This window comes from Vespa velutina, chromosome 5 (assembly GCF_912470025.1).
Source record: "Vespa velutina chromosome 5, iVesVel2.1, whole genome shotgun sequence".
Lineage (NCBI taxonomy): Eukaryota > Metazoa > Arthropoda > Insecta > Hymenoptera > Vespidae > Vespa > Vespa velutina.
Window position 1 is genome coordinate 4,693,544 of NC_062192.1, and position 27,284 is coordinate 4,720,827.

Below are 27,284 nucleotides of genomic sequence, written 5' to 3' on the forward strand. Positions count from 1 at the left end.
TTGGATGACTGAAATCAACGAGAAGAGCACTGAGCTTCGCCGCCAGGTAAATTTGTGCCACTAATGAACGTGCGAAAGAGTGCAACCTCAAAATGTGAGTGTACACTCCGCAACAACGTCGGTAACGTCCCCTCAAAAGTACCGTTGCACATTATTACAGGCTACCGCCGTTTTTTCATCCGTCTTTCTTCATTTTTCTAAGCGAGATATATACGTCATTTGACTATGGGCTCTTGGTGGTAGTAGAAATAAAAAAAAATATATATATATATATATATATTATATAAATATATAAAAAAAAAAAAGAAACAAAAGTATTAATATCGTTCTTGTTTTAATGTACAATCGATTATTTAAGTGAGAAGATATTGTAAATGTATTGTAAGAACAGACTTCGCGAGATGTAAGAAAAACTCTAATATTAGTTAATAATGATTGTTAGGGTAAGTTTTCAAATTAACAATTATAATTTTCGTAAAGAAATTCGGAAGAGTTGATTTTTTAATTACGCTTAAAACGTGCAATTACCAGTTCCTTCGCGCGACCATCGTACTTCGGTTTGATCTTATTCCGGTGAATAATTTTCTGTCCTTAATTTTTCCCCGATCTTCAAAGATAAAAAATCACGAAGTAAACATAAATGACGTAAATAACGCCAAAAGCGTAAGGAATTTTTCATTGGACCAAAATTGCTTTCGAAGAAACATTCGCGGTTACATATAAAAAGATGCTCTATATACCTATAATTAAGGACCACATTAAAAATTATTTTTAAACTCGTGATATTTATGTAACTACAACGTTAATTGAAGAGAGACCAAAGCTTATATATATTTGGTAATAGCAGTCGCCCACAAAGTCGCTTTTAATGCTTTGAGAGGATGCAACAACTAAATCAAAACTTGTAGCCAAATATTTTTATTTAATTAATTTAAAGTAAGACTATAAGAAATAAAGAAAATTAACATCCTACTGACAATAGAGAATAATTTTCTTATGCGACCAATATTTTTTAGAAAAAAAAGTGTAAATGGATAATGGTCGTTCTAATTGGCCACTAGGTACGACGTTGACAGCTATCGTGCGATTTTGATTTATACGTAAGATATTTTAACGCGTTGGATTTTTTAAATAATTTTCGTGCGATATTGTAAGTGAAATTTCAAGAGTAGAAATAATTTATAAACGAATTAAAACTTTAACTAGTCCTTGCATATTCCGTATAATCTTGTTCGCTAGTACAAGTAGGATTATATGTATGTAGATATATGAACGGCCGGATGGAGACCGCTTAAAAAAGTCACAGCGATGTAAACTTCAACTTTCCTGCTTTTTATCTTTCATGAGGATTCAATTACACGCGAATAAAAGTGAACGAAAAGTCGGATTAGGAATTAAAGTCGTTGTGTAAACTCCTTGTGCAACGAAAAATAATGACAAAGAAATGACTAGATTTACTGTTCAAATTGTACATAAAGACGATTTTTATTTTTTTAAATACTTTTTGGACACCGATACTTTTTGTGGTATTTTCAGCTTATTTCTCATTTTTTTCTTATATCTTCGCAAACGTCGAAATGCATTCGATTCTTTCATTCTCCCCTCGTGTACGGATATGACACGACGCGTCGATCATACATATTAAATACTCGTCGAACTCTACGAAAGATTCTCACGATTATTATTTAACTTGAAATTTGTGTCAAAACGTTTTTGCCTATTCCAATCTATGAGAGCAAGAGCAAGAGCAAGACGATATCGTGATGACGGCAGTACGGCGGAGGAAATGTAGGCCGATTATCGAAATAAAAAGGGACGGTAAACTTTATTAATAATGATCTATACGAAATACCCTCTTCCCCCGAAACTCCTCCCGTCCTTCTTAAATTTGATTAATCATCTTACAATTCGTAGTATCAAAAGAAAATGATGGTCCGTCGACAATCGTGAATAATGTAACAATACATATTACACCTCGTCCCTATTCTATTCTAGAAAACATCACGAATCTATCGTAAAGCTCGACACTTTATATCGTAATTATTTTGTACATCGGTTATATGTACGAGCGTCGAAAACGGCAGCGCACTGTCCCGCCCTCACTCTCTTTTTTCAATCTTCTCAATTTTTTTGCATTCATAAAGTGTCAATATGTAACGACCAGTAGATCAAAGCGCGTCGAAGAACTTGTTTTCTTCCTGATTTTTTCTCCCCCTCCTTTCTTCTTAATCAGACTCTCTTCTCATAGATCTTTTCTTCCTTTTTCTTTCCTTTCTCGACTTCTTTCTTCCCTCTCTATTTCATTTCGTAAATAGCGTCATTAACGCCAATAATTCGTGTCAGCCGTCGATTATGAATGACAACCGTTAATAGCGTAAGCAACAATTATATACACATTAAAAAGCGTCATTACAATTATCGATTACGAGTACTCGTGGATTACTAAATTACATGCCACATCCAAATACATCGTTCGTTCGCCATCTTACAAGACTATATAGCTTTTCATAATTTGTGCATCTTCGAGCAAATTGACCATTCAAACGGATACGACTGCTTATTTCTGCTCACTGAACCGGTCGCTGCATCTTTTGTCGATCGATCTTCATTGCAACGCGTCCTCTATTATATTATATTTGATATATGTATATCTTCGCATACCATCGTGGCACAAAATCGAGAAATATCGTTCCTTATATCGTAATAAAGATTTTAATTAATTCGCCTTTTTTCTCGTTTAGAGGATGTATGATCCAGTATCGTTGGATTATATTAGTTGCATTAATTAAATAAATAAAAAATAAATGAAAATAATAAAAAGGAAAGAAAAAAGTTGACTGTCTATAGTATTTAGCATGTTGGATGTATATAAATATGCATACACGTATAACTTCTCGAAATAGCATTCCACATGTTGGTAAAATTTTTTTCTTTCGAGCCTTCGATCGATATTTTCGCAGCCTGTATGCGAAACGATTGCGATCGTTGTTTCATTATAAAGTATAGAAATATTTGCCAGCATCGGTGTATATTTTTTATATGTTTCATAAAGATCGATAAATGTGTTCGTCAAGAGGTAAAGCGGTGTGGGGTGTAAATTTTAACAAATATCTCTATGTAAATGTTATTCGAAAAATTCGACGTTTTATCGTTTCATAAAATAAAGATTCGTAATCAGTGGAAATAAAAGAAAGTACGATAAAATATTTATATTAACTTTTTGCGTTAATATAAACTCGACAATTAACACCCAAGACCACGCAACCCATTTTCTTTGTTTTTTTTTTTTTTTTTTTTGTTTTTTTCGTACATCTACATCCACATTATACTTCATATAACTCATTCGCAAGCACACTAATCACACAGTTTTCCATTCTTTGTTCGTATTGTTTCTTGTTAACTTATATAATACGATTTTAAAAAGTGATTGCGTCTCAGTTATTCGTTAAATATTATATTTAAGACATATCGAAGTTTCAGCAGCGTCGTCAGTATAAAATTTCATAACTTCGCGCAAATTAGAAATCCTATACCTACTAATGCTATATATAATACGTTTAATTCTTTTATGTATCAACCACATACGATCTACATGCGATCGCTTACCGATTTCGATTAGATGTCTTCATGAATGAGTCCGAGAATTGTAACAACGTGTTTTCCGCCTCACTTTACGTGTTCGCTTTTTTCTTTTTCTTTTTTTCTTTTCTTTTTCTGTCTTCCTTTTATACATGATATATATCTCCTGACAATAAAACCCAAAATGCAAAATGATCATCCTTTCGACGCCCGTTCGAACTCACGAACATTAAATTGACGATACGGCGCAACACGGAGTTGCATGGGAAAAAATAATTTATTAAGTAAATTATCGTTCCGCGGTTTTTTTTTCTCTATTTTGGATGGAACTATTTGGCAAAGAATTGCTGAAACTATGTATCAGTGATCCCATACAGATAGACAAAGCGGAACATATAGTGTAGGAAACTTTTAATCAGCAGAGATTCCCATCGTTCATATACAATAATAATATAGCTATTGATACAACGAGGACAGGGTTGCGTCCATTTACACGTTATGTATAATATTATATTTATATAATATGTATATGGATTATTTACAAAAATCGTTATAATTTATTATAACGATGACATTTATAAATACACAAATTTTCTGGAAAGAAGAAAAACATACTCATCGAAAGTTCAAGACTTGAAACAGTGCGACATATCTAAATTGGCGATCGAATGCAACTACGATTTGCATGATGCTCGTTGTGATCGTAGACTCGTTTCGTTCACATTATAAATACTCCATACGTCTAATTGCAATCTAACTTGAATAATAAATCAGATCGTTTGCAAAAAGCGATTAAAGTATATGCTTTAGGCCGACATACGCATCGCAAAGCGCAGTCGTCGATATATCGGAGATGAAAAAAAAATCGCATCTCCTTACCGTAAGAAAACCGCTTTGCGTGCACTAAAAAAAAAACGATTCGTACAGAAATATAATAATAATAATAATAATAATTATTATTATTATTATTATTATTATTATTATTATTATTATTATTATTATTATTATTTTGTGTTCGTGATTAGAAGAAAGAAGAAATAAAAGAAGAAACAGATCGTCGAAAGATCGAAATCCATGAGGAAAAGTGGACGCAAACGCTTCTTTTATTTAAGTTTCGACGTTCGGCGCAACTGTACAATTATAATACATTCGCACATCATCAGTCCACTATATAAATTAAAAAAGACGATCTCTATTCGTTCGTTTCCATGTTATCACAGGCAACGACAGTTTAACATTTAATTTTAATGGGACTACGCTTATATCCCACAGTCTGTACGCGTCGTGATTGAACGTCCAGTTGCAAGAGATTTATTAAAGCAGAATCCTAAACGGACATTATCGTAAAAAAGTGAGTTTGCTTCAGTCAGAAGACAAGATGATGGCGGAACACGCACCGAGAACTGATTTTGATGAGTATAAATGAGTATTCGCCAAATCTTTTTAAAATATTAATGATCGCTAAGATGAATGATTACTTTTTAATATTATCTTATTACTTGCGATATGCAGTGACCATTTATGGATATTTAATCATGCTTTTTTGATCTCGTGCGTACCAACTACACCTTGCTTCCTATCACAACGTTATATAATTACGTACATACGAATGTATAAAATTTGATTACTACTAAATGGGAATGTAAGTACGATTCGCTGTTTATTAGGTGTGCTTGCGAGACATACACGCACACACATTTATAGAATTATCATTAACAATGTTCTTTTATAAATGCGACGATGCGTTCGACAGGCGTATATTTGAAGCAAGCGGCCGTATTCACGATTTCGTCTTGCAAAAAAGGTTTAACGTGTCTTTTAATATCGCGGCCGTGCTACAAATTCACGTCTACGAATTCAAAATTAACAATAACCATCTCCGACGCTTTTTATGCAAATTCTTTTTATATATTTCGAATTAGAAAAATTGTGCTAATGTTGGCATTCAATGAGCTTAAATCCTAATTTTAACGGTATTTCATTCTTTTCATTCGCTTTCATATACACTTAAACGACGTGCAACTTCGAAATATGGCTCGCCAAAAAGGTATGATTATTAAAATCCTAACATACGGATTTATTTATGGCACATTTGTAGCAACAAAAAAAAAAGCATAAAAACAAAAAGAAAAATGATTCTAACAATATCATAAAATTGTCAGAATCAGCGGATCAATTAATAATTACTCTCTGTGTTCCATTAATAATATGACCAGCACTTTGTCAAATACGTAAGTACATGTTTAAGAGATTGATACGTTTCATTAGCTACGCTGGCACAAAACATATTTCTTAATAAACAAAATTAAGTCTATTATTCGACCTATCTTCCTTTTTAAAAGTATTTTTCTATAGTTCGCCTTGGTTGTTCGTAATTTAATATCTTACATTAGTATATTTCTATATACACCTCTGTTCAAAAAAATCGAATAGTTACCTAGATAACTTTAAATCTATTGAAGAACACCGCTGTATATCTGCTTTATTTTTTTTTTTTTTTTTTTTTTTTTTTTTTTTTTTTTTTTTTTTTAATTTTCAAAGTCTGCCTCGTATAAGTATATTGTTAACAATTTAATGCTCTCCGTATGACATTATTACTGCTTATTTATAAATTCCGTAATCTCATGTAATATTTCGTTTTCAATTAGACGGAATAGATATATGGATTATATCACCATACAGCTTATTGAACGCTACTTGAAATAAAATTTATGCGATTGGAAATACCATTTGAAAAATAATTTTATATAAAGCGAAGTAAAATTATTTTTAGAATGCAATCGAAATGACATTACATGAAAATGTTGCATTTGATACTATTATTGGCAAAAAAAGTCATATCAAAATAAATAATGCGCATAAGGATTATATAATTACTTTGCTTAATAAAGACGCGTCCCCCACTTCCCTTTCGACGAATATCAGTTTCTTTTTTTTTTTTTTTTTTCTATGAAATTAGTAAAATAATTCAATATGATACTTAAACTACATGAAAAAGCAACATCAATTTTGACATTACAATTATTTGATATTATCAAATATCAAGTCTTATATCTAATACGTAGTAATAAATACATCGTTTTGGATACATCCAACATGATACATGCATACTGTTATGACACTTGGATTGACATAATTACTTGCATTATTAACCGATGTATAAACAGCCGTCTTAGGATCATCATTCGATCATTTCGCTCGGTCATATGTTTTAAACAATATAAATGAAGATTTAAATAAATTCGGTCTTTTATGTCGCATACTTAAATTAATCGTATTATGTATGTACTACGTCAAAACAAATATTATAAACTATAATGAGACCAATCATTCTGCGTAATTGTCACTGATAACATGTTAGCATGCATCAGGCTCTTTTAGAAGCAACAAGTTCTGAGGAGAACTATAATATTACTTTTTAAATAGATTCGGTTTTGTTTACACAACCAAAAATTCCTGCAATAACATTTTGCACTACACCATTACGATAGCCTCTTCTCCACAAAAAAGAAAAGGATATTGATCAATCATTGTTTGCACAACGTCTTCTAAATATGGCCTCATGGCTTCAAATCTGCCAAGATCATTAAATTCTATTGGTAATAATGTGGGCCACCAGCAGATGGCCAAATTTTTGCTGTCCATACTATTTAACTTGCAATTTTCTGCCACTCTGTAATCGCATAAATTATTAATCATAGGTAAATAGACATAAAAAAAAAAGACATACGTTAAATATACAAAATAACTTGAAAAAGATCTTACTTGACAAAATGTTGAAATATGAATTTCAGTACATCAAAGTTTACTGGATTTAATTTATTAAGCATCAAACGTAAAGCTAGCAGTCTGCAACTACGATCTGGAACCATAAATATGTTTGTATTATAGTATTCCTAAAAATTTTATTTAACAATAAACCGTAACAATAACAATAACAATAGTAATAATAATAGTGATAATAGTAGTGTTAGTAGTAATAGTAATAGTAATAGTAGTAATAGTAGTGATAATGATAATGATGATGAGGGTAATAATAATAATGATAATAATAATAATAGCAATAATAATAATAATAATAATAATAATAATAATAATAATAATAATAATAATAATAATAATAAAAATAATAATAAAAATAATAATAATAATAATAATAATAATAATAATAATAATAATAATAATAATAATGATAATGATAATGATAATAATAATAATAATAATAATAATAATAATAATAATAATAATATTAACATTAAGACAAAGAAAAGAAGAACAAGCAATATTTGTTCTGCATTAACCGTATTTTAGAGAAGCATAATAATTATGATAACAGTCACGTATATTAATATTCCAAAAAAAAGGCGATACTAACCTTCCATATTCATGCAAGTCGCTGACATTGGTTTACTGATGCCACGTGCACCTAATATAAGCACACACATAGCTCTACATTCTCATATCAAATAACATTTAAATATATTTTTCTTATGAATCAACCAATCGTTTTGTTTTTTATAATATTGCTACAATTAATTACTCACCCGATATATCTTCGAGTTCGTTCATGCGCTCTTTATCAATGAGTGGTGGTAACCTCTTAGAAAAGAAATCTTTTAAAGCTGTTGCAACTGCATTTACAGGAATGTCCAAAGAATGTATATCCACATTACCATCTATAATTAATAAGAATTATATTTTGTAGATGAAACGTATTTGTAATTAAAACATTTCTATTAAATCTATTGCATAAGTACCTTCTTCGAACTTCTGAAAAAGAAGTTCAACGTGCGCTCGATTTCCAGGAACTCTATATATCCCTTCTGAATCTAATCCTTCGTCTTCAATGAATCGTACACATTTCTCCAAAAACAATGGTATCCGATTAGTTTCGCTTTGTGCAAAGTCTTCTATCACTGGTTGTTGTATTTGACCTGAAATTGGTGTTCCACTAGGTCCTTTTGTTTGCTTTATTTTCTCCTGCTTTTTCTTTTCCCTTTCTTTTTCTTTCTCTGCGTGTTTCTTAAGTTTCTCTTCTTTCTGTCTACGTTTTTCTAATTTTTCGTCTTCTTTTGCTTTCTGTTTATCTTTTTTCCGTGTTGATTTGTCACCTTCTTTACCTTTATTGAGTATTCCAAACTACAAAAATATAGTACATATAAATATATTTTTATATTTAAAGGTAACAGATGTTTATATATATTGTTGCTCTTTACTTACACTAGGAGAATTTATTTCACGCGGAGATGAAACATCTAGGCTCGATTCATCGTCTGTGTAACGTTATAAAAATTATTAAGTTAAAAATTTGTTTATAATTTCTTTAAAAATAAACAAAATGAATGAATCATAAAAATTACTTACAAGAAGCACTAAACATATCTTGAGCCATATGTTTAGTATTAAAAGGATGTTGCAATGTTGCTGCTAAATGCTGTTGTTGTAATGAATTACCAAATCTTTTGCGTAAACTTGCTGCTGCATGCTTGTATTGCTTTGATCTGGCCCTTGACATTTGTTCTGGATCACTTGATTCAGAACTATCTGGAGTTTCACTAGATACTGATCCATAAAATAAAATTATTATATTATTGCAATGTATAGATTATTTATATAATATAATGTAGAAAAGTAAACGTACCTCTTTCTGCAGGATCGATTCTCCAATTTTTATCATCTTTGAGATTATAATTCATTCCTACAATACCATCTCCACTTCCCATACTTGCCAATGATGGCACTTTTGGAGTTGCAACTGGTATAGCAATACGTTTCTTACGTATCCTTTTATGCGTTAATGGTTTCTTATTTACTTTTCCTAAAGTATCCACTACTTTTTGTCTTTCCAAAGAACTCCATTCTGAATCAGAATCACTGTAAGCTATACATAAATAAAAAACATAAGTACATGAAGAAATATATTAAAGCTATTTAGTGCGTGGTCATATTCATGTATTAAATGTATTAAACTAATGCTTACATGGTTGTCCTTTTTCACGTCTATGTCGTAATTTAGATTTGTTGTTTCCAACAGAATCTTGCACTAACGCATACATATAGTCACCGTCGTAAGCAGAATATAAACTAGGAACAAGGTCTTTCACCTGTGCATATTCCGATCCGAGATCTACCAATTCAGGTGTAGCAAGAGGAGCATGGCCCAGACCTACTTTAGGACCATGCTCATCTTTTTCACCTATTGTCATTCTAGCTATAGCGTCTGTTACATTGGAAAAATCTTTTAAATTAATTTTTCCAGGTTGCTTTAGCGTTTGACTATTTCCTTTCGGCCGTGGTTTCGCTTGCGAAATATGACGTCTACCTGTTGTAAAAGCTCTATGAGGATAGCTATTTGTTACTCCATCTTGATGCATAAATGTTTCTTTAACCCATCCTATATGAATAAATAATGTACATATGAATGTCAAGAAATTCAAGATTAGCTCTATTATCGATATACTATTATACTTCTATAATACTAACCGGATAATTTGTTAGTAATGTCTCCAGATTTTAACATCTCTCTTTCCCTTTCTTGATAAAAATCAACTTGACTATATATATCACTATCATCACTTGGACTAGCTCTGTTATCAGCAAATTGTTCAGTCAATCCCGGATCTCCAAGATCACCATCCGGCGTTAATTGTTCATATGACTCTGAGCCACTTCTGAAAGTTACAGACATACTGCTTCACATTAGATTTGTGAATTATAGAAAAAGTATCATTTATACAATACTTTAAAAGGTTTGAGATTACTTACCCATCATCTGGCGTTTGAAGATGATAGCTTTCATGTCGTGGTGGTGGCATTGGATGTAGAGCAGAGTATTCTAATGTACCCTCGCCACTATCATTTAAATTACCAGGTTCCTCCATATTGAATGCTTGTTCAATTTCTGGTTTTTTCTCCCACACCTCTTTAAAAAAGGGCGTATAAAAAGCAGCTGCAATCATAAAACCAATAAATTTACATTTTATCGAAAGTATATAGCGCTAATAATAAATTTATTATCTAAAGAAAATTATACTTTTCTGTTGACAACTTGATGCAGATGTCATAAAATGTGCTTGTAATCTATCTGCGGTTGCATTTCCTTCTGTGATAAGCAAATGACTCAAATCATTACTGAAGAAAGCATTGGCACCTCCAGTATCAGTCACAGCCATAATTTGTATTGGTAAATTGGGTATGTTCATAGAAAATGCACTGAAAGCAATATCAATAGATATAATAACAACTGTATAATAAAAAGTGGAAAATATTAAATCAATAATATAATACATACTTAAGAGTTGCAAGAGATGCTTTTCTCTTTGTTGAATAAACCAATATGAAACCATGTACAAGTTCGTCTCTAAATGCATTTGCTCCGTGAAAACTCGAAATAATAACTTCAACTCTGCGTTTGGATTCCCCCAAAAATGTTTCCAATACGATAGATCTATCTCCACTGAGAAAACAACACTGATGACTGAGTAAAGGTCCAAGAACATTTTCCACTGAATAAGGATCTCCACAGAACATACACATTATTATTCTGTAATAAATAATTTACTTGTAGTTATTCCACTTTCCTTATATACACATAGAATTTCTAACTTATAAAGCTGTATATTTAAATTATATTATTTAATAAATTACCTAATGTCTGGTTCTAAACACTCTATAACACTTTGGTAAATATTCAAAAATCCAGCTCGATGATTTATAGATTGTATAAGTTGCTGTAGAGCATCTTTCACCAAAGGCGTTGGGAATCTTTTATCTTGTTCTAAATCATCTATGCAAACATCAATAAAAGGACACTGCAAACTATATCATAAATAATAAATATCAAAAATAAGGATAAACAATCTAATTTTTCAATGAAATTAGAAAAAAAACTTTTCTAAGCACATATACCTATCAGCAAGATTTTGTCCTTCTTCCCTGAGTCGTATTGCTTCCATATCATCAATACTTGATTCTGGTAAAAACATAATAACAATAGGTAATCCTTGAAACGGTAACCTATCTTCTTGTTCTAAATTTGAAAGTAATGTTTTCTCTAATGACGAACGAATGTATTCGAACGAATCCTCATTTGAATATATACAAAATGATCCTGCAATGATAAAACATCAAGAAAATATTTTAAATATTATTGATTAAATATTATAAGATTTTTTATTATATACCATGTGGCATGAAATCTGAGGTGGTAAAAGAATTGTGTGGTAATCCTACATCACCATCAATAATCCTATATCCTAAAGTGTATAATTGGCAATCAATTTCTACTTCATCATCATCTGTTTGCGCTCTTATTTCCCGAGCGAATTCCTCACCAAGACCGTTACATCCAAGTATAACTAGATTCAGTTGATTGTTATCTGATGTTAATTGCCACTGACTACTATGATTCCAAGATGAAGGTCTACAATAATATAACAATATTTTAAAATAAACTTTAATTTATAGAAAAAATTATTATGTGATAGAATCACTTTACCTGTGGGCTTTTGTACCAAGTATCCTTTCTATAAGAGCATCCATGCAATTTGGGTATGCTGGACAATGTTCTCTTATAGGACAGTGAACGAATCCTAAGTGTTGGAACAACATCAACTTTCTATCTTGATCCAATCTGTCTAAAGCTTTGTACCTGCACAATAATGTTCATGTCATAACGATAATGAATGTTCTCAACCATAAATTCTTCAATAGGAATCTTAAAAGATATATTTCAATTGATTATTAACCTAAAATCATCTAGTAAAGCGTCCGTAATTTCTTTTATATCATCCTGTGTAATGGTTCCAGAAGGAGCTATGCTTTTGAAGTGATAAAATAAATCAGCATGTTCTAACAATAACTCCTGCAAAAAACAAAGAAATGCAAATATTTATAGTTAAGAGATTTTAATATTTATGATCAATACCAATATCAATACATACTTGAAAATTATGTTTTGCTTTTTCAATTATTTCTTTTTGATGTTGGTCATATATTTCCTGACAATCATGATGAGAAAGAGCTTCAAAACATTCTCTACCCATAAATAGTACTCTAACCTCAGATAATTGTTTTCCAGGTGTAACATAACCAGTTTCTTCTAATAACTGCTTAAACTGTTTCTTCCATCTAATAAAATAATTATACATTATAAGATCCAATTGAATTAAGAGTAATTAAATTGAAATTGAAGATAGCAAAATTTCTATCATCATTATGCTAATTAAGACCTGCTTATAATTATACAATACATAAAAAAGCAGTAAATAAAAGCATAGATTACCTTTTTGGAAGTCTGCACAAAGAAACACCACCCAGAATAAAGCAAAGCATTAATATATTATGGATGAATATTATTGTCTAGAATTCTAAATGATTGTATAATCACAACAACAGAAGCATATACAAAATTAAGCAATGACACGAAGATTAAGAATAAATATATTAGCTTAAAATTTGGCTCAATATTTTTATATCAAAGCATTATTCCACTATATTACAATACTTACTCTAATCGACGTTGTTCTTGTTGTAAAGCATTTACATGATTTTTAAAAACAGTTTCAGCCTCTGATGTTTCTAAAACGTCATAAGGAATTTTAGAGCTATTATTTTCTCCAAAATCATAATCAATCCAAGGTATATCCTCGGGACACTCATAAAAATATTGATGAAAGTCAGGATGTTCTTTTATACACTGTTGTACTGCAGACCATTCCCTAATGAACAAAATTAACAATAAAATTTTATTCGTTTTTTTAACTTCACTTAAAAACAAAATTGCACATAAAATAAAAATAAAATCTTACTCATTCATTAAATTTGATATATCAGGACATATCTCATGAAGAACATCTGGTAACACATCCAAGTATCCTTGTATTTTTTTTGCTACCTGCTCATCTTTTAGTTTTTTAATATGTCTTCTAAATAATCTTTGTGTTGCATCAACTCCAAATAATTCTATGAAAGTTGAGAATTCTTTATGTTGTGCAAGTTTTTTAGATGCTTGTGACCATAGTGCACGAAAATCAGTAACATGTATGCGAATTAATCTTTGCAAAGATTCAGTGGATGTATCTAATAACTCTTTTCTAGCCCTAGCTGCCTCCGCGTAAGGAATTACTTTACTGCGCGTTTTAGTTTTATCAATTAACTGTGCTACGATCATAAAGGCCAGGTCAATATTAATATTTTCATGCGCAGAAGTTTCCACTATTAGTATAGATCCCTTATATTCTTTGCGCATCACTAACTTTTCTGCTTCTTTGACATATTGTTCATTTGCATCATCATTTTTAGTTGTGATCAGAACTATAGGCTTTTTTGTTTTCATTAAATTATTTAGTATGTTAGCTACTATTTCAACTTGTTTTTCGATTAATCTGTTAGGCACAACACTTACATCGAATACACACAAGAAACCATCAATATTTAGTTTACCATCTGGTAAAACTTTTTGTTCATATTCTTTTTCAATACCCAATTGATTTTTGCAGATGTACATAAGTTTTTCAGCACTAGTAATTTTAGTTGCTGCACATCTCTTTGCGTAAGGTTCCATCTTACCACCCTTAAAAGGTTGAAAGGATGCATCATCTATAAACTCTGTATGCTCTATCACTTGAAATTGATATTCTGCACCATCTTCAGCAGTCTTTGTTACTTCGCCCCAATACAAAAAGTGATCATTATTCACGACTCTGCCACTAAAATCCGACTGCAAAACACATAATATAATCAATGAACTTATTTAAAATTATAATTCAAAATATTACAATACCTGTGATAATACTGAAATATGGTCCACATTATAATCATCGCTGAGAGAACGCATAAAACGATTACATAAGCATGACTTGCCAACTCCAACTTGTCCTTTATCTTTCTCAGTACCAGAAAGTCCAACAACCGCAATATTTATAGCCTTGACATTATCGCTTTTCCTTGCCATTTTTGGAATAATGTACAGTTATAACACTTGTGCAATTTTTAAATTTGAAAATAAATTTGTTTTTCTCAAGTAATGTTATTCAAGACATATTTATATATGTTTAAAAGTAAATGGTATTATAATTGCTTATATTTATTAGGAATTTGTTCGCATATTTTTGATCATAATATTAGATCTACAAACATGCATGAAAATCAGAAGAACTTCCCTTAGGTAACATTTTCATTAATTCTATTACTTTAATTTGTTTTTTCGCACTTGGAACTTATATGTCATCACAATAATGCAATTTCAGATGTAGTATCCAAAAATTTGCATAAGCATGTATGTTTAACTAACATTTGCCAAAATTTCATTTATGCTTTATCAACACAGTGTCCTTATTCCAAATTTGCCAGTGATAATGCCATATAATCATTTCTTGATAATGTACATATCTCAAGACTTCAAAAGTTATATGTATGAAATACAATATATTCCAACTTCAGTACAATTTCAAGGAAGATTATCTTTTAAAAAGTATGGTATGTAATAGGATTGATGACATATATCTGAAAGTTACAAAAAGAAAAGAATGGATATATCTTGCAATGATTAACCAAGATAACAAAGTAGACAAGAAGAAAAAAATTTCACAAAAAAGTAAAATATAATTTATATATGAAATATATAAATCTAAAAACAAAGATCAAACTGTAGTAGTGTTTCAGACCAATTATTTTATCATTCTTAATATTGCATTTCTTCTATAAAAATTTATTATAAAGCCCAAGCGCACATGAATCAACTCTTTAACAGTTTATTATTTTTACAAACACACAAATAATCGTTAGCAAATTGAATATCATTTAAACACCTACACGTAAATGTAATTGAAAGCAATTGTTTTCTTTTCAACTAAAAATAAAATGATGATTGCATTAGCATTCAATAAAACATTATGTCTATCACGTTACAATGTAAAATAGTCAATTTTTTGCCATTAAGATAATTTCAAAAAAAGAAAAATTCTAATATGTTTCATAATGTGTCTTTTAAAAATTACACATACAAAAAAGAAATAGAATTTTTAATATCAAAAAACATAACTGCAACAATAGAAAAATAAATCGTTATACGTTGCTGCGTGTCTAGATCGTGAACGGTCCTCGCCATTCGTCAAGCTTATTACGTGCGATCATTGAATTGTTACATCGAAACAAAAAAAAAAAAAAAAGAATTAACACGCGCGATTTGTTCGAAATATGATTGACAGCTATGAATAGATCAATATGCAATGTACACATCCGCGCTGAATTTTGATAGTGACGATTGCGCGTACATACGTTTTTAATATGCTAAGTTACACATAAGTTTGACAAAATCAACTTTAAACTCTTAAGATCGTCGTGTACAAGTCATTGAACGGAAGAAGATTATTTTTATCTTTTCTTTTTTTTTTTTTTTTTTTTTTTTTTTTTTTTTTTTTTTTTTTTTTTTAATACGAAAATGCTTCTTTCGCGAGTACCTTAAAATTGATGTGCTATACTCGCATGAAAGTCATACAGATACATATATTCCTTCGTTGAGCGATCTCACGAGCCGACCGGCCGTCTCGTTGAAACTTTTCTAAAATTCGACAGAACCTTCACCGCTTTTTACCGTTCATTTAATATCTTGACTTCTTTTCCTGCATACACACCGCACCAAAAAATATCTAACACTTTTCTGGACAGTGTTAAATTCCAGGCGTGTAAATAACTTCACGTCAAACTTCGAGTATTGCCCCGTAAAGGAGCCATCTTGGTGGGTGGGCACACTGCGACTGATGTTTTTAATAACGATAGTATAATATGCTATCCTGGACAGGATCGTATCAACATAAAATTATTTTGACTACTGATTGTTCTATATGAGAAAACAATTAAAAAATCGCATAAATATAGTAAAAAATATTTTAATTATTATCTTTTTAAATAAAGTATTATTACGTATTAATAAGAAAATTTTATCGATATATTGCGTAGCAAATAAAAATTAAAAATATATTACAATATTTCAATGAAAAAAGTTTGAATAAATATGGCACAAGATGAACATACTTATATCTTGAAAAATTGATGCTGAAATATAAATAATTGTCAAATAGGATTTTATGGGATTCTGATTGGAGCATTTTATGGGATTCTAATGTAACATATAAGTATCATCCAATTGAGATCCGGTAAAGTTAACTTTCATCCACCTTCGTTACGTTATTATTCTTATTTTTCAAAAACAATTTTTTAATGTGTATATATATACATATGTACCTTTTATTAAATTAATGACAAGATTCAATAAATCGTAAATTCAAAAGTAAAGCAATACATTGAAATACATTGTATCATATTAAAGCAGCGACGGTCCTGACTATCAAACGATAGTATCGCCCTCTAATAATTCAAAAAATGCCGATAATAATGTACTAACAATATTAATGCATTTAATAATTTAGATGTGAAAACAATTTTTATATAAAAAATATATTTTTGACGAACGTGAAATAGATTCTTCATTTTGTGAGAAAAAACGATGAAGTCGATATAATATGTTCAAAATTGTATTCTTGTAATGACGAAATATATTCACGATACACAATATATACAACAAATACATTTAAAATCACGTGATCATCGCGGGTAATTAGATATCCAATCGCATTATAGTTTCTATATTAACACTTTCACTTGCGCGGTATTAAGGTTATTCATCACATCTTGTTTTATAACATTTTACGCGAACAATGAGTACAAGCGTAATTCTTAAATGATTTTAATGAACAAGGTCTCATTTTAAAAGTAAAGATTTCAGAAAGAACACAACTTTTCAGAACTTTTGGAAAAGTTTTAGTTTCCTTGAAAAAAATCGTATCAAAAATAATATTTTTCCTACAATAGTTAATCCATAAAAATAAAACTTTTTAAAAAATTCGAGAAAGCCATATCCTCACTTAAACCTTCATCTTTAAAATGAGATCTTGTTCATTAAAATCATTTAGAAATTACACCTGTACTCGCTGTTCTCGACATTTTTCATAAAATAAATCTCGTATAGTGGCGCTTTTTGAATTTTGCGGCAAAAGAGAAGAAACTCTTATCCGCACACTGATTTTTATATAAACGCTAGAATGATATGTAGTTTGTTTCTGTAAAGTGGACAATTGCTTTCTTATCAGCTTCAAATTTTCTGATTCATTCCAAATACAAAGAAACGCGTTTCGCCATGCTCACAATACATATTCAGGCATTTTAATGAGTTATTGCCTGATGATTCTATGATAAAAACTATTCAGTCGTTCATTTTAACAATATATAAAATCATGGAATAGCATATAAAATTATTTCAAAATTATAATTATTTAAACGATGTATAACCTACACAGAGTACAATAAATTAATATTTAAATAATAATGTACACTCGTTTAAATATTACACAGTTCGTAACATATGTTAAATATAAAATAATTTCAATTTAATATTTCTATAGAATTAAATTTTGATCTCCGGGTTGTAGACTACATTTAATATCAACAAAAACAAACTAACATTTAGCTGACTTTGACCTTTATCGATCCATTCTTCTTTCGTATTCTGACGAGGAAACATCGAAGCTCTCTCTCTCTCTCTCATTCTAAGCGTCTAAGATTAGACAATACTTTTGTTAATTTTATAATTATTAATTTATAATGCATAATGTATACGAAGTACAATAAACCAATATTTAAGCAATAATACATTCGCTTAAACATTACATAGCTCGTAACATATGTTAAATATAAAATAATTTCAATTCAGAGATACGCTCTGAAAAATTATTATATATTTACTTACTGCTATTATTTTATATATATATATATATGTTATCTTTCATACGTTATATATTTTATCGTAAGTATTATCGAGGTAATAGCTGTTTAAATACTTATTTGTATAAGTTTAACTAGAAATAAAAAGTATAAAATTTATATAATTAACAAACATTTTTCGATTAATCTATCTTTAGAAAAATATAATCTGACATATGATCTTCTCTTGCTTTTTTCATATGTACTACTACTTTTTACTATTTACTACATACAAAAATTTCTGTTACACACTCACTCAATCGTTAGGTTATGTGTGAAAGATTTATGACATACAAGCTTATACAACGATATAATAGGCGTATTATATGGGAAATAGTATTTCCCTATTGCACTTGTAGTTCATATTTTGCCCATACTTGTCGCTGAAGTCGCATATTATATCGTTACGAGCGATAGGTGGTAAAGAACCTTAAATCCATTGTATTCAAATTTGATAAATTAGTGTTATAATATTTTTTACTTCTCGATCATTAATCTCGTATAATTTTTAATACGATCACATATGAAAAAGTTTCACATAGCAGAATTAGAATACTTTTTATACTATATCAATATTTTATTGACATTTAATTAAAGATTCTTTACAATTCGATTGAACGATAAATTCGTATGATTTTACTAATCATGATTATCAGGTTTAATTAAAATAAATGATCTTTTAATAAAATCATTATTATAGATATACGTCATATTTTAGCTCAATATTATTGATATGAATACCTTATAATCATAGTATATATATGGTACAATGTAAAATACCCTTGAACACATTAGTTACATCTAATTTTCATTGTATTCGATAGAAATATTATATTGAACAAAGCTTTAATAATATAATTGACAGTTATTAGTTCCTATAAGATTAGCGCTGTAACTCACTTCTGGTAAGTTGTCAACACAGAACTCTGGTTGCAGTGTCTATAGTTATATATATATTAGTATAGTCTATGCTTTGGTCTTCTTGTATATAGATGTATCTAGATTGAAAAATGGCTGACGGGGGAGATGCATTGAATACGTTATCAGGAAAAGAGGCTAGAAATACCGTCAGCGATGGTCCAGTTACTGATCCGGCTTCAAGTACTAAGGTAAATTATATTTAGAACGTTACGATATCATTGAAGATATCGTAATTTTTACCCCTCTCACGATCATACTCAAGTTTGATGACTAATCTTATATAGGGATATTTTTGCTATCGTACATTTACAGCTCTTTTAAAATTTTATTTTGATATAATATTTCGAAGATATATTTTTTCCAAAATCAAATATATTATTTGTATGTGCGTGTATGAAACAAATATTATCCCTTAAAATTAAACTTAATTAAGTACTATGTGTCTCGCTTTTTTTTCATTCTTTTTATTCTATATACATATATTTATGTTTCTTCATACCTTATGTTACGTTTGTTTGTTGTTTCATTATTAAAGTTCTTTTTTAAAAGTTTTATTTAATGTTATGTAATTTTGTATTAAATATTGATAAAAATATAACTTCATGTTAATTTGTTTGGTCTTTTTTAAACTTTAAAACTTATGTTATATAAAGTATTAGTACAAAAGATATTAAAATAATATGTAACATTTCGTTTTTTACAATATTATATCTTTCGATTATCTGTAATATTATAATATAATACTACAGTAATATTACCTTAAGGAGCATTTATAATATTTATTTAATACCAAATTATTTAATAGATATATACCGTATAATATATTTTGAGTTAACTTTAAAAATAGCTCACAAATAACTTTTACAATTATTAATTTTATTTAATTATTGACTTATGATATTTTGTAAATATATTTTAGAAATTTATGATATTATAACTTATATAAAATTTATTTATTGGACAAATCATTTTGCAAGTAGCTATATACGTACATAGAATTATAACATATTTATAAGTGCTAATTAACATAATATTAAAATGTAACTTGAATGTAATATACATGAATTTCTATGATAATGGCAAATGTCTATACAATAAAGAAGAGATGCAGACATGCTATCTATTAATGTTATGCAACATGGAAATACATTCTGTATAGTTAGCTTGATAATTTAAACTGAAATTGAAGACACTTGGTTTAGAAAAAGACTGTACTTGGTACAGCTGTTATACAGCTTGTATAATTCTGAGCTAACAGTTCCTCGAACACTTTTAAGCACATAAGTTGTAATTATTATACTGTTAAATATAAAGTGATAGATTTAAGTACAGTTATATATTCTGAGTTTTTTCTTTTGATTAAAAATGGAAATGTCAGAGAAGGAATTATCAGAGTCAAAACAGGATTTAAAGATTGTATGTAAACATTTTCTCTATATTATATTTCTTATTACAATAAATTTTCTTTGACTTCATTCATACAAATATATTCTTTCTATTATTATTTTAATATAACTTTTTTTATAAAAAATTCATTATCATAAAAAATTTTAATAAATACATTTGTCTTTAATGCAAGCATTTGACTTTGTCAGTATAATAACTTTTAAATATATATTAGCAACTGATATAAATATTACTTATTGCAATTTGAAGATTACAAAAGACATAACTTTTTAATTATATCCATAAAATCCAAGTTTTCATATTTCATTTATCTAACATTCATATAACATTGTATTATCTATATCATTAAATTGATCTGCATATTAAAAATAATTTTATTTCTGTTTTCAACATTTAGATGTTATTCTATTTATTTATTTATGAATATAATGTATAAATTTAAAAGCATGTTAGTTGTTACATACCTGTAGTCTGTCATTATAATGCTTTTGTTGTTTTATATATACAGTATTATTCTCACAGTAGTCCGTAGGTTCGGTACCAATCACTCATGCATCGCTCATTTATAAGCCTAGATACACTACATGGGCGTGGCACAGTTCATTTTGAATGAATCTTTCTCAAGTGTAATTGAAGTAATTATGGAATATTTAAAGGTTTTACTGCTAATATATGTATAACAAATTGAATTAATCAATGCTATTCATTAATTCATTACATTATTAAATATGACTAATACTTCTCAAATACTAACTTTAATTACAATGATTTAAAATAATTTTAATTATATTTTGTAAATTACATTATATTTTGCATTACATTGTATTTTATATAATTTTTTAATTGTATATAAATTTTAGAATTATATTAATTTTGTATTTTATATAATTTTATATAATTCTATATAATTTTAAATAATGTCATTGATAAGAAATTATTATAAAATAATTTTTTTATTGTACATTAACATTGATTGATGCTTTATTTGTTTCACATATAAAGTATAACCTTTGGGAGCTTTGTACCAAACTACGGACTGTATTATGAAAATCTAATGCATTTGAATCATGAAATGGTGATTGTTGTGATTTCAGAGCCTTGAGGCATCAAATAATGCCTTTCACGGCCCGAGAACAAAATTAGTAAGTAAGAATATATGTGTATCAAAGACAAAGTAAATTGTATCCTCTGCCATAAACAATCTCTTGTCACTTCCTCAGGATTGCTTTAATTCCTTCCAACTGTGTAAAGGTGGTCCACGCCAATGGAACTGTCATTTTTTACCTCCTTACCAGTGAATACAGACTAATAAAAAGATGATTTACTTATCTTCATTTTCTCCAAATTCTTTAACACAGAAAGTATTCACATAAATAAATCTGTATACTATATGTTTTAGGTTTAGTCATATATATGGAAATCATTTAAATCATTTATATAATGGTGTAAATCGTCTGTATTAATCTGTGTCTATATAAAATAAAATAACTTCATTCGCACCATTGAGTTCGTAATTTTATTTGATTCATAGCAGTCTATGGAGCATCCATGAATGCTAAAGATATTTAATCTGTTTAACATTTCTAGGATACTAAATCTGGGGCTTTAAAGAAGTCTAGTCGCTATCGCAGCCGTTCCTTATCTGCTAGCAGCACTGACAGTTACAGTTCTGGTATGAATATAATAATGATTATTTGTTGCCTTTGTGCTTGTTAATCTTTCTTTAAATTCTTTTTCTTAAAAAGTGGATGTCATATGTATATATATATATATATATGCTTTTTTGTGTTAATGTCTGCAGTATTAATTTATTTAAAACATATGTATAATTTAAAATGTATGCATTTAAAAAAAAAACAGTAATTGATCATAATTGATACAAATGTGTTTCATTATTATGCATGATTTATCAATACAAATACAACTCATTAACTTTTATCTCCAAAGTTACAGTTTTATATAGAACATGATTAACTCACACTTGCATTTTTTGTGGCACTAACTGTTAATGTTGCGGTATTTTGGTTTTATCTTAGCATCTTATACAGGAAGTTCATCAGATGAAGATGATGTCTCACCACGTGAGAAGATTCAAAAGACAGAAAAAGGCTTTACTGACTTCTGCGTGCGGAATATCAATCAGCATGCCTTTGGGCGCAGAGAAATTGAAATTGCAGAACAAGAAATGCCAGGAATCATGGCACTTCGTAAGCGTGCAGCGGATGATAGGGTATTTTTCTGTTTTGTCTCTTACTTATTTATATAATTTATTAATATTTGTTTACCCATGTGTGCTAATTTATAAATTTTGTTAATAATAAGATAAAATTACAATGTATAAACGCTTTTAACAGCCATTGAAGAATGCTAAAATTGTGGGATGTACTCATATCAATGCCCAGACAGCAGTTTTAATTGAAACTTTAGTAGAACTTGGAGCACAAGTACGATGGGCTGCATGTAATATTTATTCTACACAAAATGAAGTAGCAGCTGCTTTAGCTCATACTGGATATCCAATTTTTGCTTGGCGAGGTGAAACAGAAGAGGATTTTTGGTGGTGTATCGATAAGTGTGTTGCAGCTGAAAATTGGCAACCAAATATGATATTGGATGATGGAGGAGATGCAACGCATTTGATGCTTAAAAAATACAATGCTATGTTTAAAATGATTCAAGGTATAATGTTTGTTGTTTCTTATTAATGATTTTGAAAACTATGTGTACATAATGTTTTTATATAAGACAAACGTATTTTAGGTATTGTTGAAGAGAGTGTTACAGGCGTTCATAGATTGTACCAATTGTCCAAGGCCGGCAAATTATCCGTCCCTGCAATGAATGTAAATGATAGTGTTACAAAGACCAAATTTGATAATCTTTATAGTTGCCGGGAAAGTATTATTGATAGGTATGTTGATATTAGTTATGATAAAAATATTGTAAAGACAGCATTATATTTATATATATGCTGCTATAAATTCTTTTTGTAAGCTTGTTTTATATAGTTTAAAGAGATCCACAGACGTTATGTTTGGAGGAAAACAAGTTGTAATTTGTGGTTATGGAGAAGTTGGCAAAGGATGTTGTCAAGCTCTTAAAGGATTGGGTTGTATTGTATACATTACTGAAATTGATCCAATTTGTGCATTACAAGCTAGGTAAGTTATTCTGAGTACCTGACTTTGATTTATATCTTACTGTATAGATATCTATTCTGTAATATATATACATATATTTTTTTTTTATTTTACAGTATGGATGGCTTTAGAGTAATGAAGCTAAATGAAGTGATTAGAAATGTGGACATTGTTATTACTGCCACAGGCAATAAAAATGTAGTTACTCGGGAGCACATGGATAAGATGAAAAATGGATGTGTAGTATGCAATATGGGACATAGTAATACAGAAATAGATATTGTATGTTTTAATTTTTTTTTTTAATTTATAGTAGTGTAAAGTTATATTGTTCAGAATGCTTTGATCTTGGCTTGTTTGGAGGAAGAACTCGTATTTCTTCTATTTCAGAACAAAAAAGAAATATATTGGTAAAAGATTAAGATCCCTTTAATATGTTCTTAACAGAACAGTTTACGCACTCCTGATTTAACTTGGGAAAAAGTAAGATCTCAAGTGGACCATGTAATCTGGCCAGATGGAAAGCGTATCGTCCTCCTAGCGGAAGGTCGTTTGGTCAACTTGTCTTGTTCCAGCATTCCTTCTTTTGTAGTCTCCATTACAGCTGCTACACAAGCACTGGCCCTCATCGAACTGTTTAATGCTCCGCCAGGCCGTTACAAGAGTGATGTTTATTTGCTTCCTAAAAAAATGGGTATTTATGAAAAATAAATTAAAATTTAAAAGGCAATTAGTATACAAAAAACTTAAATATAAACACTCGGAAACTATAACATAAAGTTTTATTAATTAATTTGTATTGACTGTTTCATTAGCAAAATTACTAATAAAAAACATATTATTCTGCAGATGAATACGTCGCTTCGTTACATTTACCAACATTTGATGCACATTTAACAGAATTGACAGATGAGCAAGCAAAATACATGGGTCTGAATAAGGCTGGACCTTTTAAGCCCAGTTATTACCGGTTAGTATATATATATATATATATATACATATATCCACATAGTATTATAAAGATATAATATTAAAAATTTCAAAAGGTTTTTTTTTTTGTGTTTAGAGAAAATATGTTTCTGTGATTGAATTGAAATTAACAAATACTTGATTGTTGTGATTTATTTGTTTCAGCTACTAAAAGTGAATTAAACATTTCTCTTTGGAACATACGTGCAGTATTTAAGAAATTAGATTTGAAGTTACTGAAGCTATCTACTTTCATTATTGTTTTGTTTTGCTTAATTTAATATGAACGTGCTTGTCGTTTAGTAATGAATGCACTATTGTGTAGATTTTTCGTTAAAAATTTACAGATATTTTCAATGTATATTGTAAAATTGTTTTACAGCTGTAAGTTCCGAAGATCTAATGTTATCGGAATTTTTACAACTCTGTCAACATTTCCAATACATAATCGGATCATTTTTACTATTTATTTTAACTAGTAATGCAGTGAAAATCATTATTAAAATAACGAATAAACGATTTAAAATGATTTTTTAGAGATATAATTTTAAAAGCAATTTACTTTCTTCGATTGATATTGTAAAAAGAATCGAAATAAAATTAAGTATATCAGATGAATTAAGATTTTTGAATTAATAATATTAGAAAGCCCTTCATTTGAATATTGATAAACTTTATTGAATTCATAATTTTAATTGTTAAATTCTTGTGAAAAAATATAACATTACTTTCATATATAGAAAATAATTAACAGAGCTGAAGTATTACTGTAAACAATTTCGAAGATATTAATGCATTTTTTAATTCATAAGTGAAGGGTTAATATATAACAAAAGATTATATTTAATACATTAATCGTTTGTTCTTGAATTATTTTCTTATTATATACATATTTTAAATTCAATAAAGTGATTAAAAAATAATATTAAATTATTAAACGAGAATGTCAAACATGTTCTTATATATAATTGTTCATTATTAGAATTTGTAAAAATAAAATAGCAAAATTTTTCCGATATGTTTTAGAAAACAATATTATTTAATAGAATAACATGCTTTATATCAAATCAGCCAGAAAAAAAATGTAACATATAATATGCAATATTACTATCAGTTTATACATGCACATCATACATGATACATTATTCTATATGTAAATAATAATGTATCATGATAAATGTATTTAAAAAATATTATCCACAATACTATTAATCTAATGATTGATGTACACCTCATTTATGCAACAATATAATTTTTCATTATTTATGTTATAATTCTATACAATTTTACGTAAAATTTAATATAAATAAGAACTAAATGATCGATATACAATGCAATAACACGATAATTATAAATATGATTATTGAACATATGGGTATCAGTGTTCCTAGAATATTATAGAATGGCCTAAGCCTACTATGGAATTATGTGATGTGCAAATAAATTTTTATACGCGCATAAATACAATGACAAATAATAACAACTTGCGCAATAAATTAAAAATTATGTACTCATTTATTCTTTGCCAAAAATCTGAATAGGAAGATATATTGATCATTAGGTGATGAAGTGGAAAATTTAGTATGTTATATTAATATTATAGCAAATTAAAAACAATAATATATAATATAGTTAATAATGAGTAAAGTCTTAAAATTGATGATTGATTTTAATTAAAGACAAAAAATAACAAGTAACATAATATTATGTTCACCACAATAGAAAAGGGACAAAAATATCTTTCATATAGATGTATGTATGAACACATTGTAAAATATAGAATAAAATAATAGTTGCTAATCATTTCAATATTATAATATATACCAAAAAATAATAGAATATAAAAATATAATATAAAATATAGATTTACAGTATTTCAGCAATACTACTGAGCAAGACAGCATCTGTGATTACGTTTTTGACAATAGATATTTAGAATCATGCAGTAGAAATATATACTTTAAAATTATTAGATATCCTGATTATAGTAACTTTACGGATATTTTTGTAATATTTACTCCACCAATAAAATATGTAAAATATTACCTTGAATGGATACGTATTATTATAATACGTATATTTGAAATGTTAAAAAAATGATGTAGATAAAAATTTTGCTTGTTTCTAAATTATACAAATATATACACGCAAATTGTTACTTTATTAGGTAATCAATATGTAGTCAAAAACAAAAACGTAATGTTCAAATATAATAGTTAATATATTTCAGCATAATCATTATAAAGTAACTGTTTTCGAAGCACATATTGACAGCATTTTTCAAAGATAAGTTACAAGATTTCTTGTAAATATTTAAAACGATTCCTGTACGAGTATTGAAAATAAAGTAACTTTGGAATATACACACTAAAAGAACATAAAATGGCAAGTTTTTACGGCATGGCATACAGACAATGGCATAATTGTTATTTCGTAGTAAGTTAAACT

The 27,284-nt window shown here is 28.6% G+C and overlaps 2 protein-coding genes across 8 annotated transcripts; one reads left to right on the top strand and one right to left on the bottom strand.

The window, feature by feature from the left end:
• Positions 1 to 1,460: 1,460 nt before the first annotated feature.
• LOC124949075 (rho GTPase-activating protein 190) lies at positions 1,461 to 16,345 on the bottom strand. Of its 3 annotated transcripts, none has more exons than XM_047493618.1 (24): positions 16,041 to 16,345; positions 14,363 to 15,084; positions 13,389 to 14,299; positions 13,089 to 13,298; positions 12,863 to 12,874; positions 12,522 to 12,708; positions 12,327 to 12,442; positions 12,077 to 12,229; positions 11,763 to 12,001; positions 11,488 to 11,689; positions 11,227 to 11,397; positions 10,871 to 11,122; positions 10,613 to 10,791; positions 10,345 to 10,528; positions 10,063 to 10,250; positions 9,560 to 9,973; positions 9,221 to 9,460; positions 8,944 to 9,141; positions 8,800 to 8,852; positions 8,337 to 8,718; positions 8,124 to 8,255; positions 7,955 to 8,005; positions 7,345 to 7,441; positions 1,461 to 7,252 (listed from the first exon to the last, which is right to left on the bottom strand). In XM_047493618.1, exons 2-24 carry the CDS (start codon positions 14,531 to 14,533, stop codon positions 7,054 to 7,056), a joined length of 4,941 nt encoding a protein of 1,646 aa, XP_047349574.1. In that variant the 5' UTR covers positions 14,534 to 15,084; positions 16,041 to 16,345; the 3' UTR covers positions 1,461 to 7,053. The 3 variants fall into 3 exon arrangements, with proteins under 3 accessions (XP_047349574.1, XP_047349572.1, XP_047349573.1); XM_047493616.1 differs by having other exon boundaries at positions 10,063 to 10,268; XM_047493617.1 differs by lacking the exon at positions 12,863 to 12,874 and having other exon boundaries at positions 10,063 to 10,268.
• A 3,028-nt stretch (positions 16,346 to 19,373) lies between these two features.
• Positions 19,374 to 27,209, top strand: LOC124949082 (adenosylhomocysteinase-like 1). 5 transcript variants are annotated; one of them, XM_047493644.1, is made up of 11 exons: positions 19,376 to 19,508; positions 21,822 to 21,869; positions 22,315 to 22,399; positions 22,764 to 22,957; positions 23,082 to 23,406; positions 23,488 to 23,638; positions 23,736 to 23,888; positions 23,984 to 24,149; positions 24,315 to 24,561; positions 24,717 to 24,837; positions 25,002 to 27,209. In XM_047493644.1, exons 1-11 carry the CDS (start codon positions 19,410 to 19,412, stop codon positions 25,006 to 25,008), a joined length of 1,596 nt encoding a protein of 531 aa, XP_047349600.1. In that variant the 5' UTR covers positions 19,376 to 19,409; the 3' UTR covers positions 25,009 to 27,209. The 5 variants fall into 5 exon arrangements, with proteins under 5 accessions (XP_047349602.1, XP_047349604.1, XP_047349600.1 ...); XM_047493645.1 differs by having other exon boundaries at positions 22,776 to 22,957; XM_047493647.1 differs by lacking the exon at positions 19,376 to 19,508 and adding an exon at positions 20,988 to 21,362.
• Positions 27,210 to 27,284: the final 75 nt, after the last annotated feature.